Below are 20,293 nucleotides of genomic sequence, written 5' to 3'. Positions count from 1 at the left end.
AAGGCAGGGTTCCTGAAAATCTCTACACAAAGTGGCCTGACAGGGTTTTTTCCAGCTTCCCAGTCAGGCTTGGGGACCTTTTTCTTGAAAAACACAGCAGGGCTTTGTGTTAGACTAAGCCTGGGCACAGCAGGCTGGCTACAACCTTGACTGTCTGTCCATTTCGGGTGCTTGTTGTGATGGCCAATTTAAATGTCCAGGGTGCATCAGCAGGTCCGTGTTAGGGTTACAGATTACATTATTAGCTGCTGTGCAGATGGTCCAGTTGAGAACCAGAGTTTGGATTGGAGATGTAGCTCAGGCAGCAGAGTGCTTGCCTGGCATGCACAGAGTCCTGGGTTCAATCCCCAGCACTGCATACAACCTCGTGTCGCGGTTAGTGTACATCTATAAGTCCCAGTCTCAGGAGGAGGAGGAAGGAGGGGCAGAAGTTCAATGTTATATAGAGTTCCAAACCATCCTACGAAAGACCTTGTTTCAACATTCAATCCAAAGTTAGGAAGAAAAATGATTTTAAAAAAACAACAGAGAGGAGGGAGAAAGAGACAAGGAAAGAGAAGAGGAAGGGAGGAAAAGGAAAGGAGAAAGGAAAAAGACAAGAAAAAAGTGTGCAGCTGGATGCCCTGTGAAGAAAAATGTGTTTCTGGCTCAGGGTACCAAGTGCTGGTCTGGGCTGAGTTGTGTTCTAAGGAAAAGGGACCAGAAGGACAGGAGAGGACAGAGGAAACCCTTATGAGGGATCCTATGCTGGGGGAAGGCAATGCATGGTAACAAGCCTACTGAGGGCTCCACAATTTAGTGCTGTCCTGTGGGGTTCTCTGCAACCACCAGGGCCAGGACTGTTGATCTGTGTGAGGCAAGAAGGAAATTTATTCAACAGGACTCAGTAGCCAGTGTTAGTTCCAACTTCTAGAGTCTGGCCCCAGGCCATTTATTTTAGGCATGTTTAAACAGCATAATTTTGGGGAAAAAATGTCCTGGTGATAATTAACTCAATCCTCTATGTACAGCAAAGCTTGCTACATGGTAACATTGAAACTTTTTTCAAAGTCCATATGACCTCTTCCATAAAGATGGGTTCTATTGACTGAGAAACAATGCTCAAGATGAGGGTCTAGGGAGGAAGAGTCTGGGGGATTTAGGTGTGCTCTGGCCCTACAGATAACACAGAAGTCCCCAGGCTATTAGCCGCATCATTCCGAGTCATGTGGGCAGACTGGCTGTATATGTGTTCTTTTGAAGAGGCCACCCTGTGTGTTTAACATTCCTGGTTTCCCTAGTGATTATCTGTGAGCAAAAGGACCTCATGCTCTCTACACTGTGCTGATAGCCAAAAGGTACCCATCAGAGACCTCAGACTCCTGCAGCCAAAGCTGTCTTTGATGGAGACAAAGATGTCTCCCCTTAGCCTCTGAGCCATCTTTCTAGACCCTCCTTACTGAGGCCTGATAAATCAAAGCAATGAGGTCTTCCTGGCTGCCGACTGGCTATGAGATCTCACAATCTCACTTGCTTTCTGCAGAGCATAATATACTACATGGTCACCTCCCCCAAACTCCTCTCATGGGTCAAGAACGAACCCCTGCTGAAGTCCCTCCAGCCCTTCGCCAAGTGGCACCACATCGAGCGTGACCTTGCAATGTTTAACATCAACATCGACGATGACTACGTCCCATGTCTCCAGGGCATCACACGGGCGAGTTACTGCACCGTCTTCCTGGGGTGGATTCAGTACTGCGCAGGGAAAAGACAGGAGGTAGGAGGGGAGCTGGGGCTGAGCTGCGAAGGACGAGCCTACACAGCAAGGGTCCGTAACCTCCTCTCTCTTACTGTATTCCAAGGTAGATAATAAGAAAATAGAGGTGAAAAAATATTTTTTAACAAACATTCAGTGCTCAAGCGAGTAAATGTTTAGTACTTAATTGGGAGATAATGGGTTTTGTCTCCAGTGACAGAACTTTGAAGTATCCGTCCCTATAAACGGGGCCAGGGTCAGTATAGTTTCAGTCGCTAGAGTAAGCATCAAGACGCTGGAAACTTCCTCATTTAAAATTGCATTGTGTGTGTGTGTGTGTGTGTGTGTGTGTGTGTGTGGTGTGTGTGACCCATGTCAGAAACCCTAGTGCTAGTGAGGGAGTGCTGAGACAGGAGGATTGCTGGGGACTTATTGACCACCAGCCCAGCACCAAACCAGTGAGTTCCAGGTTTAGTGAGATACCCTATCTCAAAAGAATCATGTGGAATTCGTGACTATGGGTACACACACACACACACACACAAATAAATTAAATTGAATAAATTTGTGTTTGGAGGGCTTTAATACTCAGCACCACCAATAAAACCAAACTGTTATAATTTTACTTTATTTGGTGCCTGTGAGTGGGCACAGGCACGTGGAGGTCAGAGGTCAGCGTCAGGCACCTCGCCCAATCACGTTCCACTTTACTTACAGTGGTAGAGGGCATGGGGGTACACAGGCAGACTTTGTATAGACAGACAGCTGAGAGTTCTACATCCTGATCCATTGGCAGAGGGACAGAAACTGGTCCAGGTTTGGCTTTTAAAACCTCAAAGTCACCTTCAGCCACTCACTTCCTCCAACAAGGCCATGCCTCCTAGTCCTTCTCAAGTAACGCCACTCTCTGGTGACTTAGCATTCAAATATATGGACCTATAGGGGCCATTCTTACCCAAACCACCACATCGGCTTTGAGGCTTTATGGCCTAGCTCTATGTCCTGTTCAGGTTCTGCTTCCTGACTACACACATGACCAGCCACCCTCCCCTCCTTGCCCCCATGCCTTCCCTACCATGAGGGACTTTGCCTCTTCTGTGGGCCAGAATAACGCCCTTCTTCCTTAAATTGCTTCTTGTTAGAAATGTCATGGCAGCATTGAGAGAAGAAAGTGGTATGTGATTTCCCTATGTGTGTCTTTCCCCGTGTGTGTCTTTCCCCTTGTGTGTCTTTCCCCATGTGTGTCCTTCCCCATGTGTGTCTTTCCCCGTGTGTGTCTTCCCATGTCCAACCACGGGAGAGACTGCCTTGGGCAGCAACAGACTCCCCTCTCCGGGGTCACTTCAGAGGTGCCCAGTTAGCTACAGTGTCTGCCTGCAAGCCTGCTGAAGCCACACACGTGAGAGCCTGGGTGACAGCTGGCTTCGCATCCTTGTTCTTTCAGCTCTCCAAGGCCCTGGACCCTGTGGACAGTGATGAAGACTCACCTCTGGTGACACTTTCCTTTGCCCTGTGCATTCTGGGAAGGCGAGCTCTGGGAACAGCTGCACACAATATGGCTATGAGGTACCAGAGAGACAGCCGGGATATTTTAGGCTTGTGCAGGTGCCTGGGGTTTGTGTTTGATGGATTCTGTCAGTCATTTTCTTTATTTCAACCTGGCCTGTTTGCAAGCCTTTGAGATGAATCTTTCCTTGGGAAATCAGGTTGAGTCTGCAGAATGTTTCTGGTCATTGCGAACTTTAGACTGTTGCATTTGGAAATATTCCTATGGGGGGTTGGAACCCAGGGGTCCCAGGTCTCAGACCTCCTAGGTTGTAAGGGTTGGGCTAAGATAAAAGGTTTACTTAGTGTGCCTGAAGCCCTGGGTTCAGCCCCCAACACTGCATAAGCCATGCATGGTGACATATACCTGTAATTCCTGCAGTGTGGAGGTAGAGGCAGAAGATCAGAAGTTCAAGGTCATCCTCTGCTACATAGTGAGTTCAAGGGCAGCCTGAACTATGTGACACCCTATATTCAAATAAAATGGTTGCAAGCCTCCTTACGGATGCTTGCCTGGTACCTAGCAAAGTTGATATTTGGGAAAGGTTCATCCTTATCATTTTTCCCAGACCCCCTTTCGCCCTTTGTCCCCTGAGCAGGATCTGTCACAGACAAGCTGTGCCTGGGCCCTGCTGTCCCTCTTTTCCAGCTAAGATGCTCTAACTGGGGACATCCACCACCACCCCCAGTCACAGGGCATCAGTGGCTATTGTGTGGCTTCATCTTTGGTACTCAGCACTAGAGAAACTGGTGGGGGGGGGGAGGCTGGATGCAAGCTCCTGACTTGCAGGGATCAAAGTGGACTGTCAGCTAAAATGAGAATCTTGGTGCATGAGGGAACATTTGAGTTTAAAAGACAGGGGGAATATGGGGCCATGGGTAGAGTTCATGGTCAAGTATTTGCCTGGCATGTATCCAACTCTGGTTGGATTCCCAGCACTAGAGGAAAATGAGGAGGGCAGGAAGGCGAGGAAGCGTGAGCCCCGGAGTTGCTCAGCTAGTCCAGTGTCTACCGTTTCCTCCCGCCTGTTTAGCTTCTGTGTTGCTCTGTCCTGTGCTGAACTGTGGTGCCAGAAGATGCCTGGGCATTAGCTGTGTGATGGCTCAAGTGGAGTCCGAGCTTAGGAATGTTGTAGCTTTTGGAGTGGCACCATGTTTTCTTCTGACCACTGGCATGGTTCCCACCATGCACCCTCAGTGTCTGGGCCACTAGGGCACACCTGCATCCCTCAGCTTCAGCCAGCAGGCCCACAGGACAACATGAATGCTGACAGAGGCATTGACTGGGAATTGTCCCCGACCTGTCAGTAGCTCTCTAACTCACAATGAAGAAACAAGGTCTGGGAAGATGGTTTAGGACAAAGTGCTCACACAGCACGAGGACCTGAGTTCAGATCCTCTTACCCACTTCAGAACCTGGGTATGCTGTCATGCATACCTGACATCCCATTGCTGGGAGGCAGAGACAGGGGGTGGGGGGAGTAGAGTTTCTGGATCCCTTCACTCGCAGGGAGGTCCCTGCCCTGAAGGAACAGCAGGGCATTCTGGGTGTTCTTCACCACCTAGGAACAAGCTGGGCTCCCCCAAGGGAATATTTCGATTTTTGATCACACCGGGCTCTAGCCCGTCCCTATGGCAGTAGTTGAAAGCCACCATGGAAAGGCACAGATGAAATAAGGTCAGGCTGGTCAGGGTCAGGGACTGTGCTCAGGAACCGTGCTGGGCTTTTTTGTTTGATTGGTTGATTGGTTTTGGTTGTTTTGTCTGATGATTGTGATCTAAATGCCCATGAAGTGGCACTGGTCACCTGGCCCACTGTGTTTGGTGAACTGGTGTGTCAAGGAGGTGACCATGACAGCAAAGCCAATGTCTTGTCTGTGGCTGCCCCAGAGGGGAATGAGGCACATGGGAAGAGAGCTCACTAGGGTCCTGGAGCTGGCATCTTGAGCACTGGGTATCTCTGTGACTGATGAGTTAGGTCAGAGGACACAGCAGTGAGTCACCTCATTGTCAGCCCCCTCAGTAGCTGCACTGCTCTTGCAAAGCCCGGATGTCACAGTGTGAAGGGTGGCAGTGGAACAAGTCAGTCTGTGCTGGGCAGACCCTGATGGGTCAGTCCTGCAGAAACTGTCCCTGAGACACAGTTGTTTCCCCAAAGCCAGGTCGGCCGGAGATGGCCTTAGTTTTTGCTCTCGTCACTAAGATCAGAACGCCTGGGAGAGCAAGTTAAGTTCAAAGAGGGAATGGTTTGTCTTGGCTCATGGCTCCAAATTCATCATGATGCAGAGGGCATGGCAGAGCTGGTCCCAGAGGAAGAGGAGCAAAGTAGCAGGAAGGGGTGGGGTCAGAGCCAGATGTGTCGTTCCTGCTGTCCCTGCCTGGAGCCTGGACACAGCTATCCTCCTTCTCCCCCTTCCTCCCTCCCTCCCTTCCTCCTCCTCCTCCTCCTCTTTCTTCTTCTTCCTCTCCCTCCCTCCTTCCCTCCCTCCCTCCCTCCCTCCCTCCCTCCCTCCCTCCCTCCCTCTCTCCTGATTCCCCAGCATCCTGGCTCTGTGATGAGACTGCCTGTCTTGCCCGCCTCCTTCGTGGGCTTCGGATGGGGCTTGGTCTCCGAGACAGACAACCCTGACTGTGCTGTGAGCCATTCTCTCACAGCAGTGACAGCCCAGATCCAGCTGGGTAGGAGGCTGTCATTTCTCAGTCCAGTCAATGTTTGCGTCATTCCTGTGCCTGTTGAGTGCCATGTGTGTGGAAGCCAGGGAACAACTTTGACTGTCCTTCTCCAGGTACAAGCCACCTTTGTGACTGGGCTTCTCCCTGTGTGCTAGGCTGGCTGGTTGCCCAGCAAGCCCCAGGGATCCACCTATCTCTCCCTCCTAGTTCAGGGATCACAACTGTCTATGACTACACTGGCTTCTCAACAGAGGCACAAGAGGACAAACCCCAGTGACGCTCCTAATCCAAATGCACTGCAGGCATTCTAGAGGTTTCCAAGCCCCTTGTTCCCCTTTACTCCTGCTTTACTCCAGGCTGCTTGCTGGAGACCTTCTTCCTCCTTATGCCCCCCATGGGAAAAGCCAGTTATGAAACACCTCCCGGTAGAACTCTTTACTGCGTGAGGTCAAGGGGGGATTCCCTGTGCTGGAGGGATTCCCAATCGGCTCTGGTTCATATGGAGGGTCACTTTAATCAAACACCTGTAAGCACGGCAGTGTGTCATTTTCTCTGAAAAGAGAATCGACAACCCAGAGAAGCCTGCTGAGCCCTGAGATGGGAGCCTGGGTGTCTGAGTAAGGGGGAGTAATGGTCTGTGACTGAGCAAGTAGCAGGCTGAGGCTCTTGAATCTGTGGGTGTTACCTGGGGGGTCTGGGTGAACCCTCAAGTCTTGTCCTATCCTGGTCCCACATCTAAAAGAGCATTTCGACTTATATTGAGTGTGCAGTGTGATGTCCCCCACACCTTCCAGCGCTCACGCTAAGCATGGCTAAGCAGCTCCTCTCTGTTTTCATGGTTAGCGCCTTTCCAGCATGGGGTACCCTCAGATGTGGTACCCCTGGAGAGCAGATGGCAGCATTACTTGGGTAGGGAAGCCTCTGACCATGGCACCCACCTGCCTGCAGTTCTGCTCGGCTCCAGTGGCCTCTTTGCCTCCCAGGAGCTGGCTGCATCTCTTAGCCCCTTGGGCGTGTTTGTTCTGCAAGCAGATAGCCCTTTGGGAAAGGTTACTCCTCAATCCCTTTTCAGAAGGTTCTAGGCTCCTCCATCAGAGAAGGCCCTGGCAGCTCCTGTTTCTCCTGTTTGTTCCAGTGCAAAGCCTCTGAGTCTTCCTAAAGGAAGTCGGGGATGGAAGTCAACGGAGGAGGCACACACCACACCAAGGTTCCGTGGCAGCACGCGGTGGCCGTGCATCTCTGATGCATAGGTCCAGTGCACAGCATTGAGACCAAAGTCTTCTCAATGTGTGTCCTATGCCTCCTGTCCCAGGCCAGCCCTGCCCAAAGTGCCGGTTGCCATGTTTGCCTCAGCCCTGCATCTGGGGGGCATTAGAGGTCACCATGAGAGGGCACAGTGGAAGAATAAGGGTGAGGGAGAGAAGGACTATGTTTCCTTCCTGTCCCCAGAATACAGAATACATTGTTTTCCTGAGCCCACTCATTGTGTTCACTCAGAAAGGCCCCGGCCTGCTGTGATACCCTGTCCTTCACTCAGGTGACACTCAGAGACAGTGACACAGACAGGGATGGAGCACAGCAGGAAAACAAAGCAGGACATGTGTAGTGGTTTGAAAGAAAATGGCCCCCAAAGGGAGGAGCACTTAGGAGGCGTGGCCTTGTTGGAGTGGGTGTGGCCTCGCTGGAGGAAGTGTCACTGTGGAGGCGGGCTTTGCGAGCTTATATATGCTCAAGCCATGCCGAGTGAAACAGACCACTTCCTGTTGCCTGCAAGATGTAAAACTCTCAACTCCTTCTCCGGCACCATGTCTGCCTACACACTGCCATGTCCTGCCACAAAGATAACGGACTGACCCTCTGAAACTGTAAGCCAGCCCCAATTAAATGTTTTCTTTATAAGAGCTGCTGTGGTCATGGTGTCTCTTCACAGCAATAGAAACCTTAACTAAAATGATATGAAAGCCCGAACAACCCTGGCAGAGTGATTAGCCACCGACCTTGGCCTTTGCCACATGGCTGCTTCTCGAGTCACGAAGAAAAGGTGGCAGAGGAGATAGTTGTGCTCTGATAATCTAAGAATCTGTGCTTGGGTGACATTTGACTATTTTTTCCTCTCTGTATATTATGATAGAATCCAATTTCTACTATGCTTAACCCAGACTTGAAATTTCAAGAAGAAAAGTAAGATACCGGTGATGGGGGATATGTGTGGCAGAGCCAGTGTGGCTTGGGAGGGTGAGTCCGCTGCCCTTGCTTTCTGGTATATGTGTTTGCCCTGTTCCAGGCTGGATCTCTGTTTCCCACTCAGAGATTATGTCAGTGGTTCCTATGGTGATGGGAGGCGGCCTTACACCAAGGCACCAGCCTCGCTGTGGGGCCAGGCATGGGGAATTCTGGGAAACATCCAGAATTATCTTCCTTTCCACACACGGGTCAGTCCAAAATACAGGAAGATAATGCGTGTGTTTGTGTGTGTGTATGTGCAAGTGGGCATACATGCCCTGTTTGTTACTCAGATACCATCTATCTTACTTGAGAGAGCATCTTTCATTGGTCCAGAGTTCACTGGGTAAGCTATACTGGGTGGTCTGCTAGAACCAGGGACCAATCCTAACTCTGCCTCCTCAGCACTGGGCTTGCCAGCACATACCACCATACATGGCTTTTTAATGGGGTGCTGGGACTCAGGTCTTCACACTTGTGTGGACCAACAGAGCCATCTCCCTAACCCCAGGAAGGTAATCCTTAAACCAGGAGATGCAGACGCTGGAGGGATGAAGGGATTACGAGCTCTGTGCGCACCCCACAGCAATGTGACTGTTTTGCAGCCTGGATTCATTTCTGTACGGGCTGCATGCCCTCTTCAAAGGCGACTTCCGGGTCACAGCTCGAGACGAGTGGGTATTTGCCGACATGGATCTGCTGCACAAAGTTGTTGTCCCAGCCGTCCGGATGTCCCTGAAGCTGCACCAGGTAAAAAAGCCACTTTTGAAAGAACGATAAGTCTACCCCCTTAAGTCGACTTCCCACCCACCGTAAGGTGAGCAGCCTCCTCCTCTATTCTCCCCCCAGGGAGCCCCACTCCATGGTTGTCTGTCTCCTCACTGGCCTAGAATCAGCTCAGCCAAGAAGTGTGGCATAAATCCTCTTACTCCACAGGCTCAAATAGAGAATTCTCCCCTGTAAGTGAGAAGAAAAATAAGAAATGTGGGCCTGGGAGAGGCCTCTGTCAGTAACAGGCTTGCTATCCAGGCATGAGGATGAGTCTGAACCATGGAAGCCAGGGAGAAAATCTAGGTGTGTTAGTTTGCTTGTAATCCCAGTGCTGAAAACAGGAAGACAAGAGGCTCTTGCGGGGCGGCGTCACTAGCCAGCAATCTAGCCAAGCTGGTGACCACTAGGATCAATGAAAGACCCTATCTCAAAACAACAACCAAAAGAATGTGGCTAGCGACCAAGGAGGACACCTAAGGTGGCCCTCTGTCCTCTACATATGCAGTCACACACACTGAACACATGGAAGGAGAAAGTCAATAACGCAGACTCCATCTCCTTCTGATATATATGACATGTTCAAATACTAATTAGAATGGTAAATTATTCTATGTCAACCTCAGCTACAGAATGAGACCTTGTCTCAAAAAGAAAGCCACAAAAATGAAGTAATAACAATACAGTCTTTGAGCTGGTGGTGGGGGCGCACGCCTTTAATCCTGGTACTGGGGAGGCAAAAGCAGGCGGATCTCTGTGAGTTTGGGGCCAGCCTGGTCTACAAAGCAAGTTCTAAAACAGCTAGGACTATTATACAAAAAAACCATTTCTCGAAAAACCAAAACCAAACTAAACCAAAACAGCAACAACAACAAACAACCTCCCTCCCCCCCCCAAAAAAAATCCGGTTCCTTTTTTTCTGGAAAGCCTCAGAAATCATTCAACACTAGCTTTGGAAACAGTGGGTGGTCTGAATAAACCTGACACTGGCTAATGACCATCTTCCCCAGGAGCATAGAGGAGGAGGTTCACTAGGAAGAGGGGAGCTGACCTAAATGTCACAGAGGCCTGAGAAATGCAGCTCTTTCCTGGGCATGCTCCAGCTGGTTAGGGACAATGAGTTGAGATGCCCTCAGTGCCCAGCTCAAGATTCAGGGACGAGAGTACGGTGAGGAGCGGGGAAATGAGGCCACCGCGAGTCCCCTTCTGCCCTTGCCCAGAACCAGCAGCTCTGGCCTCACTGAGCCCACCTGGGCTCTCCCTGCCAGGACCAGTTCACCTGCCCGGATGAGTATGAAGATCCAGCGGTTCTCTATGAGGCCATCCAGTCCTTCGAGAAGAAGGTCGTGATCTGCCACGAGGGAGACCCAGCCTGGAGGTGTGCGGTGCTGTCCAACAAGGAGGAGCTGCTGACCCTGAGGCACGTGGTGGACGAGGGTGCCGACGAATACAAAGTCATCATGCTCCACAGGGGTTTCCTGAGTTTCAAGGTCATCAAGGTAGGTCACGTGCCCTGAGCTCCAACTGGGGAACAAGACAGAGAAGGCAGTTGGCACTACTGGTCCCTAAGTCAGGAGTGCTAGCCAGCAGCTGGAGGCACCAGAGAGGCAGCCTGAAAGCCATGGTGCCCTTGTGGTGCCCTCCTGAGAGAACCAGCGTGTGGGGAGGATCTACCAAATTGACAACACCATTTTGTTTTGTTTTTAAGTATCTTAATGTTTTAAGTAATTTGTGATTTAGGACATGTGGTCCATGGCTGCAGGTTGTTCATGCCTGCTTTCCCTGCATTGCCCACTCCTGGGTGGAAGAGCCCTCCTGCCCACGACCTGTCTTTCCATAGGGCTAAGAGAAAAATCTTACTTCCTTTTTCTTTTCCCTAAGTTCCCCCCGTGAGAATGACATCATTTTCAGGGGTGAGACAAGGGCCCTCGGCCAAGTAGTTATACCCCCACTCTCCGTGAGTTAAATCCCGACTGACGGCCGGGATCCCTGGACTTGTCCGCACTCCCACCCCTGCCTGCAGGTGAACAAGGAGTGCGTGAGGGGACTCTGGGCAGGGCAGCAGCAGGAACTCATCTTCCTGCGCAACCGCAACCCAGAGCGCGGGAGCATCCAGAACAACAAGCAGGTGCTACGCAATCTCATCAACTCCTCCTGCGATCAGCCACTGGGGTACCCCATGTACGTCTCCCCACTGACCACGTCCTACCTGGGAACCCACAAGCAGCTGCAGAGCGTCTGGGGTGGGCCTGTCACACTGGACCGTATGAGGACGTGGTTCCAGACCAGGTGGCTAAGGTAGGACTTCCCAGAGGCCTCTGCTGGGCGCCGGGGGGAGTGTGTGGAGCTGAGCTCTCCAGAGCTCTCGGTGGCATGATGATAACGGTCACTGTTGTCTTAGATGAGTCGACCTGCTGTGCCCAACTGACCCTTGACAGGTCATGTGGCCAACAAGTGGCCTCAGAGAGAATCAATGGGGAATGTCATATACACGGTCACGTTCCCCACTCTCAGGTCCAGGTTGTGTCTGGGATAGAGGGTGCTTTTATTTATTTTATTTTGTTTGTGTGTATGTTCATGTGTATACCAGCGTGTGTGTGTGTGTGTGTGTGTGTGTGTGTGTGAGAGAGAGAGAGAGAGAGACAGAGAGAGACAGAGAAAGAGAGAGAGGGAGAAAGAGAGAGGGGGAGAAAGAGAGAGAGGAAGAGAGAGAGAGAGAGAGAGAGAGAGAGAGAGAGAGAGAGAGAGAGAGACTGTGCCTGTGTACAAGTAAGTATAGAGACCAGAGGACAACCCCTTGGGTATCATTCTCATTCTTCAGGTATCACTCACCATTGTGTGTGTGTACGTGTGTGTATGTGTGTGTGTATGTGTGTGTGTGCGTGTGTGTGTGAGAGTTGAGGCATACCCACAATGTGGAAAGGAGAAGACAACTTTGTAGAATCCCTTCTTTCCATCTTGCCAGCATCTGTTTTTCTAAGACAAGGCCTCTCACTGGCCACGAACCCACCAATTAGGCTAGACCCGCTGCCCCGTGAGCTCCAGGGATCTGCCCACCTCCACCTCTCCAGCGCTGAGACCGCACGTGCACACCACCATACCAAGCGTTTTGACATGGGCTTTGCAGGCTGTCCTCAGGCTTACACTGCCCAGCAAGCGCCTGACTGACTGAGCCCTCTCCCCAGCTCTCGCTGGCTGCAGAGAGAAGCAGGCCTGAACCTTCAGGCCTGTCACTCAGTGCTGCCTCCTGCCTTCTGCAGTAAGGAGTCTCTTGTTGCCGGGGTATTCTGAGCATCACTTGGGTGTGGTAGCACTCCTGATGGGTTCCCATGGAAGGTTTGGCCTGATGCTTCTTCATCCTGGCATGCTTATTTGCTTATTAGACAATGAGCCCCTTTCTTACGTGCACTCCCAGGGTGCTGTCCACCTGGAGGGAGTGCCCTTCCACCCAGTTCATTCATGGCTAGCGGGGATAGGCAGGGAAAGTTAGGTGGCACTTGCTATGGGAATCCAACCTGCAGAACCAGAGCTGTGGAAAGCCAACCAGCTACACACCACGTGGTGACGCCATCTTATGCTATACTGTCCTTAACTGATGTTACTGTGTGGCCTGGAATGTACGAGAGATGTGTTCATGAGGCCCTGACGTTCCTGTCCCTCCCACAGGATGAGAAAGGACTGCAGTGTGGGCCAGAGGAGCTGTGGCAACATTGAAGATGTAGATGGACCAGCGGGACCAGCAGCCGGTGGCGGGAATGCCCCCAGTGGAGAAAGCCGGGACAGCAGCTCAGAACAAGCCAGAAAAGGAGGCGCCCAGCAATGGGCCTCACCCCGCGGAGGGGGTCATAGGACAGGTGAGTGTGCCCAGGGCCGTAGGTTCAACATCATGGAATATATTTTCTAATCTCCAGGGCCTCTTGGCTGCCATCAAGGAACTTAGGGTCAGTGGCTGTGACGCTGGAAGAGATTTACTCGTCATACCCTCCGGCTGGCTGGGTCCAGCTCTGCTCATCCATCTATCCATGGGTCCTTTACCATTCCATCTGTCTGTCCCTCTCAGTGCTGTTCCACCATACGCATCCTGGGTGTGCCACGTTGCAGCCACAGACCTCCGTGGTGTCCTTCTCTGTCAGGAGGCCACTCTCTGCTTCTTCTCACATGCTCTGTGACCGCCAGCATTCCAAAGCAGAAAGAATGTGGGTGGAAGGATACGTGCAGAGTGAGCAGAGGAAGGCATGAGCTGAGTCTAAACCTTAAAACCCCATTCCTCCTAACCACAAAATACCCTATACCAGATGGACAAGGCTCTGATGTTGGCTGGGAAAGGGGGGACAAGGGCTCACAGAAGACACAGCCTGGAGAGACAAAGGCTCTGACCTGGTTCCTGATGCTCCACGGCTCTGCCCTGGGCCTCCTGTCAGTGTTTTAGTCCTTTGCCCCCAGCTTCTCTTTCTTCAACTTCTAAAAGCATTTAATAAGCACCTCTGTGCATGCTTCCCCTGCGGTTCTGCACCAGAGGGGCCGGGAGGGCACTGCCTACCTCCAAGAGCAAGGTGAGCTTAGGGAGACAAAATGCAAGATTATATAAATGTGACTGGTTCGCTGGGGTAGGGTGGTGACTGAACCATGAGTAGATAATTTATCGATAGATAATAGATGATAGCCAGAGGATTGGGAAGATCATAGATATATGATTGTCACAATAATAGGTAGATGATAGATAGTAGGTGAATAGATAATGGTAATAGATGAGATAGATAGATGAATGGATAGATAGATGGATAGATGGATAGATAGATAGATAGATAGATAGATAGATAGATAGATAGATAGATAGATTAGCAGGCAGACAGGCAGGCAGATAGATGATAAATACTTAGATTGAGATAGTTGTCATGATATCAGGTAGGTAGATAAATATTACAGATCATAGGCAGTCTAGATGGTATATATGTCAATAGATGATCAGTATATATTAGATAGCTGGGGGAATTTTATATAAACGCACATAAATATTTTTAGAGAGAAAGTTATGCACATAGAGAGAGACTGATGATAGGTAATAGATACATTTATAAATAGAAATAGATGACAGGCAGATACATAACAGGTGAACAAAATGAGGACAGGTGGGAGGTGGGGACTACAGAGAGCAGGCAGGCAGTAGACAGCAGGAAGATGGGTAGGGTAGGTGGGTGATTGAGAGCACAGAGTGAAGCAGGTGAGCAGGAGTGGGTAGAAGGGGGAAGTGCAAGGGGCTGCAGCCAGCTGCTTGGAAGCGAACCCAGCTCCACCCACCCACCCACCAGCTGCTGTTCCCCTCAGCCCAGCATAGCACCTGAGGCCTGTGCTCCTCATTGCTCCCCTGGCCTCTGATATGATGGGACAAATGTGATTCAAGGGCGCACAGGTGACCTTCCAGATGGGAAGGGATGTGAGCACCTGCACTTTCTTGTCCTTGCTGCTGACATGTCCAGCCAGAGCGAGACTAGAGGGGTCAGAGGGTGCCAGAGGCCCCGGCAGGCCCCTTCCTGGTGAACGCCTTCTGCTTTTTCAGAGCCGAGCAGTGCCCTCAGCTGGGGAGGCCAGAGAATTCAGATCATGCTTTGCTGGAGACCCAGGCCATGGCAGTGGGGTCCCTGCCACTTACTCTCAGGTGGGAGGTACAGGGACGCCCAGGGCCTGTGTTGGTGCAAGATATTTACAAAGCTAAACCAGGCCTTGATTTTTCATTATTGCTTCTTAAAACTCTTCTACCAAGTCCAGCCTAGCTCTGAACCTCTAAGTGAAGGAGGCATGCTGGCAAAATACCTCAGCGCCTAGGCTCCTAGCCTCTGAACCTAACCCGTCCTGGGCTGAGGGTCTCCCAGCCCTGACCTAGCTTGTAGTGCCCTCTTCGTCCATGCCGCATCCCGTGTGACTAATGTACTTGCTGCCAAGGCTGTTTGTACACTGTTGCTCTTGGGGCATCCCATGAGGGCTGTACTTACACAGGCTCCTTTATACTCTCTATGGTTCTAGGCCCTTTGGGGTGCTCTGTCTTCCCTTCCCACATGGAAACACAGGGGCACAGAAAAGGGATTGCTCCAAGGTACCCAGTCAGTAAGCAGCCAACCTGGTATTCAGATGAGAAAGAACAGCCCCCCGAGCCTCTGATCTACTCACTGTGGCCTCCCTTCGGCTGCTACTCGGTTCTATCCCGAGAGCAGCGAACCTCAGGACATCGGCACGCTCCCAGCCCTCCGTCTGTCCCCCTGACTACATCCCTACCGGCCACAGCCTCGTCCTGTCCCCTAGCTGGAAAGGGGCCCACTTTCCAGTGATCTTCCTTCTGGTGAGCAGAGCTGATGCTATATTCCTTCTGAGGCAGTCCCTTCCCTGCTGCGGGCAGGAATGGGGACAGGAACACGGTAGATAGCCCAGACCCCTCCCTATCCTAACAAAACAATGTGCCAAGGGGAGCAGGCTTGGCACCTGAGCAAGACACCCAAGCAGAGTCCGTGCCCAGCAGTCTGGGAGAAGAGAGGAGACATTCTCCTTCCATTCAAAGAAAGGAGAGCTGCTGGCTATGGTTCTCTTTGCCCTTCTATCACCCCCCCCACACACACACACACACCATGTCACGAGTTCATGGTCTTCACAGAGCAGCCTACGTGACTAACTCTATCGAGTCCATTATGGTGGGGAAGGCATGGCGGCTGATGCAGGCTCAGCCTGCAGATGGAACTCTGCATTTGGCCAGCACAGTAGCGGACTGTGCGCAGAAGGAAGCATGGCTGGGCTATAATGATACACTTCTTCCCAGAAGGCGCCAGCGCCCAAAGGTTTCACAGTCTCCTAGGACAGCATCGCCAACTGGATGTCACACATGAGCTTAGGGGAGGCAGTTTCCATGCAAACCACAAGAGCTAGTTGTCATGTGATAGCTAGGCATGAGGCCACTCAAGGGTGCAGGACCTACCCTGGGGAAGGTCAAATAAAGGGAGTCACTCAGCAGTAGTGAGTGTGCCCCACTCCTGACTGGCAGGGCTCACTCCCATGCATCACTTCCCGTGACTGAGCTCATCCCCCATGCCTGCCCCACCCCATCTTTGCTCCTTGCCTGGTTCCCATCATTCATTCCAGTTCTGATGCTTTGCCAGAATCCCAGAGGACCGGTGTCTGTCCAGATTCCTAACGAGCAGGCCGCCCCGGGCTGCCACACTGAGCAGCCACTGCTGGATTGCTAGGTATTTCATGCTCATACCCATTGCCAGGAGCTTCGTGTGCCAATCTCACAAAGCTCCCAACAACCCACAGTCATCTCAGTACCAAACAGTAAATGTCACAGCCAAGCAGAGGTGGCCTAGGAGTGAGCTGGTGACCTACTTACTACAGTCACTGGTCTGAATCCCACACCAGAGGGAAGGGGTGCTATCTTACATCACTAAGGACTCTCACCACAACCTAGCAATCCAGCTAGCGATCAAAGAAGACAAAGAAAAAATAATGAACCAAGGAGCATAAATTTCATTATGTTCAATTCAGGTCTGAAGGTTTTCCCTAGAAATGCTCAGATTTGATAATGCGGTCGTTAAAAAAATAAGTTAATTGTAAAGTAATGAGACTGAGTAGCACAGATGATTTCAACACAGCTTGCTTGCTGCTGTTTAATTTGTAAAATTAAAATTGAAAAAAAGGAGCAACAGAACACTGAAAGAATAGAATATCTGAGGTTATAAAGAGGAGACGGCTCAGTCTGAACAATGCTTGCTGCACAAGCCCGAGACCTGAGTTCAGATCCTCAGCATCCACGTAAAAGCTGTGCACAACAGCAGCCCATCATCCCAACACCGCGAGCAGGGAAGAGAAAAAGATCCCTGGGGCTCAGAGCTTCATTTGCAGCTCCAGGTTCAGTGAGAAAGCATGATCAAAACACAGAGAATAGAGAGAAATAGAGGATAACTCCTAACATCAGCCCCTGGCCTCCACACGCAGAGACACACACATGTGCACACGCATGTACACACAGAGACTGGCTGAAGCTTCAGCGCTGGGGAAGTCCCTTGTCTTGCATGGACTCTGGACAGCTAGCTCTCTTTTGATGTTCTGTAGACCTCTCTGCCTTTGTTCTTGGGATCGGCAGAAGGCCCTGCCTAGTGCAAGCGGAGAACAGACTTGTGGGTGGTTGGCTGCGGAGGGTTTTGGACAGAGATTAGCTTTAGAAATCACGCAAGTTTGGCCTTTTCAGATGCCAAATAAACAAGCCACTACCCTTGCTCTTAATGTTGATTCCTTGGGGGTCTTTTCCCCCTTATATCTGACTGACTTCTTAACAGGGACCTTCAAGCCCAAGGCCATTCCCTTGTGCCCAAGACAGAGATGCTCCAGTCCACTCACTCAGTCCAGAGAGGCCAGTACCAGTTCTGGGTACCTCAGGCAGTGCCTCAATCTGAGACTCCCATTTTCACAACCTATAGGTAGAGGAAATCCATGCAGGTCACCAATGAAAGCCCTTTGGGAATGAGCACACCACCATCACTGTGTCCAAAGTTATGTCAATGAGGGGCCTAAGTTGTACGGCCAGCCTCCACCCAGTTCCAGTCTCTCAGGGAGGACTTGGCTTTCTTGGGCACAGACAGAGCAGATACCCACACAACACAGAAATATTGGTATATGTGGCTACCTGTGGCAACAATGCTTTGTTTTTAAGATCTAAAAAAATGTTTTATTTCTTAATTGTCCCATATTAATGAGGTACAGAATGAAACTCTGACGTGTGCCTACTTTGGGAAGTGATCAGGGTAACTGGTACGTGCTGCCCCTCCCACGCCTGTCATTTCAGGGTTAGGTACCTTTAGACTCTTCTGTCTATGGCTTTGAGATGCTACCCCACTGTCTTATTGTATTATTGGGCCCCAGCAGCATACCCCCTCCCTTGGTTTGGTTTCCTGGACAGCTAAAGACAATGGTCATATACAACATTAAAAAGATTTCATTAGTCTGAAGGAATGATGTGGTAGTTTGAATGTAATTGACCTCATAAGCTTACAGGGAGTGGCCCTTTGTTAGAGTGGGCTGTGGCCTTGTTGGAGGAAGTGTGTCACTGTGGAGGTGGGCTTTGAGGTCTTCCTGTTGCCTGTGGGTCAGGATGTAGCGCTCTCAGCTCCTTCTCCAGCACCACGTCTCCCTGCACACTGCCATGTCCTGTCACGAAGATAACGGACTGAACCTCTGAAACTGTGAGCCACCCCAATTAAATGTTTTCCTTTACAAGAGCTGCTGTGGTCATGGTGTCTCTTCACAGCAATAGAAACCCTCAGACAGAGAGCTTGGTGGTTAAGGGCACTTAGTGCTTTCACAGAGGACCAGAGTTTCATTTCTACATCAGGTAGCTTACAACTGCCTCTAGGTTCAGCTCCAGGGCATCTGGCACTTTCGGTCTCCTAGGGCACTGCACTGAAGTGCTTGTGCAAACACACACACACATGCACACACACACACACAGAGGGAGGGAGGAGAAGAGAGAGAGAGAGAGAGAGAGAGAGAGAGAGAGAGAGAGAGAGAGAGAGAGGGAGGGAGAAGATACACATATACAGAAAAAGATTCCACTGAACACAATAATTAAAAGATATATTTAAAATAATGGAATAATGTCTGGCGATGTACCTACATTGCTTCTGTGGTCTCCCAAAATTAAATTACACACATAAAAGCATTCTGATTTGTATTGGAAATGTTTTCACAAAGTTCATGTCTTGAAGCTGTGTCCCCAAATGCAAAGCCAGGGTGGGACAGTCATGGGAGGTAAGCTTGGTCATGGGAACTGGCACAGAGGAGCTAAGCTTACCATCCCAAGATGCGGCTGTAAGAAGGGAGTGGCTCGAGGGGTGTTGCCCTCACTGATGGATCACGATGGGAAGAGACCACCCCCCACCCCCATATTTATAAAGTACTTCTTCCAGGGTTCCACCAGGTGCTCTGCTCTCTTACAGGCAGAAGGAAGGGCAGAAGCCAGTCCGTCCTGGCACACTCGGCAATAAGCCAGAGGCCACCTACTCTGAGCTCCTCGGGCCCCATTGTAGAGAGCCACCAAGCCTTCCTTCAGACGTCCAGCTCTGTGCATGAGCTAGCCCAGAGGCCTTCGGGAAGCCGGCTTTCCTTGCACAACTCGGCTGCGTCCCTGAACTCACAGCAACCTCCCGTCACCAGCACGGGTCACCTGAGTGTCCGGGAGCGGGCTGAGGCCCTCATTCGGTCTAGCCTGGGCTCTTCAACCAGCTCTACTCTCAGCTTCCTCTTTGGCAAAAGGAGTTTCTCCAGCGCGCTCGTCATCTCTGGACTCTCTGCTGCAGAGGGGGGCAACACCAGTGACACCCAGTCATCCAGCAGCGTCAACATCGTGATGGGTCCTTCCACGAGGGCTGCTAGCCATGCTGCTCGGGTAAGGACGGCCCCAGGGTGGGAGACAGGCAGGAGGGTGTCAGCGGGCCTGGGGCTCCCATCCACCTGTCAAATACTTTTGCCTTCTTCCAGGGTAAGTTGATTTATAGCAAACAGAGAGTATCCCCAGCCTTTGGACCACAAGTCCCACAGGTACCCCGACATAATTATTTCCATAAACTAGAAGGCCAGAAATGGGGAGAAGCCTCCCCTCGTCCTCTCTATGGAAGCAGGATTCCTTCCTTCCCATCTGAGCCACTCTGGCCTGAGGGAGAAGAAAGGTCAGGAGTAGGCACTGGAGTTAAACTGACATGGACCAACCACTTCCAAGTGGGTCCATCCCAGAAGCAGAGTTTAAAAAGAGTCTATCAAATAAAATTGCTCAGACTTCATGCCACTGACATAGAAGACAAGCTGGGATTCATTCGTGAGAAAGAGGAAGATTGGCAGCTACTCAGGAATTCTCGTATGCCCTCTGTTAGGAAAGAAAAACAAACAAACAAACAACAACAACAACAAAAAACCCCAATGGATTAAAACAAAACTTGGGGCAGATTTGTGTTTCCAGGCCAAAGAGAAAATACTGTAATACAACTTTAGGATAAAACCATCAGTTAATCTTTTTGTTTTCTCCTTCAATAAAAGGGCACGACAAGATTCTCATTCCTTCCCCATCCCATCTGTCTAAACTTACTCTATGGGCATACTTCGAGGGTTCTGGCAAATTTTCCTTTTCTGTCTCTGGCAAGGATAGTAGGTCTTTAGGACTCTGAGCATCTTGTGTAACTGCTGGGTTGAGCGTGCAGTAGCAGCATCAGCACAAAGGAGGGCTGGGTGGGTGGGAAGGTCGACCAGGGCTCTCAGGGTGGCAGGCAGGCAAACATGGGGCGACTCCCTCAGGCTCCCTTTGGATTGGCATGTCCAGCT

The 20,293-nt window shown here is 50.8% G+C and overlaps 1 protein-coding gene across 2 annotated transcripts in view; it reads left to right on the top strand.

Moving 5' to 3' along the window:
- Nucleotides 1-20,293, top strand: part of Pcnx2 (pecanex 2) — a 140,432-nt gene that overhangs the window by 119,749 nt on the left and 390 nt on the right. The window contains exons 27-33 of one of the 2 annotated variants that reach the window (XM_038312855.1): nucleotides 1,523-1,756; nucleotides 3,189-3,301; nucleotides 8,782-8,926; nucleotides 10,213-10,443; nucleotides 10,968-11,242; nucleotides 12,611-12,798; nucleotides 18,919-19,367. In XM_038312855.1, coding sequence (XP_038168783.1) covers nucleotides 1,523-1,756; nucleotides 3,189-3,301; nucleotides 8,782-8,926; nucleotides 10,213-10,443; nucleotides 10,968-11,242; nucleotides 12,611-12,798; nucleotides 18,919-19,367 — 1,635 coding nt within the window. Of the gene's footprint in view, nucleotides 1-1,522; nucleotides 1,757-3,179; nucleotides 3,302-8,781; nucleotides 8,927-10,212; nucleotides 10,444-10,967; nucleotides 11,243-12,610; nucleotides 12,799-18,918; nucleotides 19,368-20,293 lie in introns of both variants that reach the window. The other variant, XM_038312854.1, reaches the window with a different exon arrangement.

Source organism: Arvicola amphibius, chromosome 15 (assembly GCF_903992535.2).
Source record: "Arvicola amphibius chromosome 15, mArvAmp1.2, whole genome shotgun sequence".
Classification (NCBI taxonomy): Eukaryota; Metazoa; Chordata; class Mammalia; order Rodentia; family Cricetidae; genus Arvicola; species Arvicola amphibius.
Note: the sequence above shows the minus strand (reverse complement) of the source record. Positions and strands in the feature narration are given on the sequence as shown.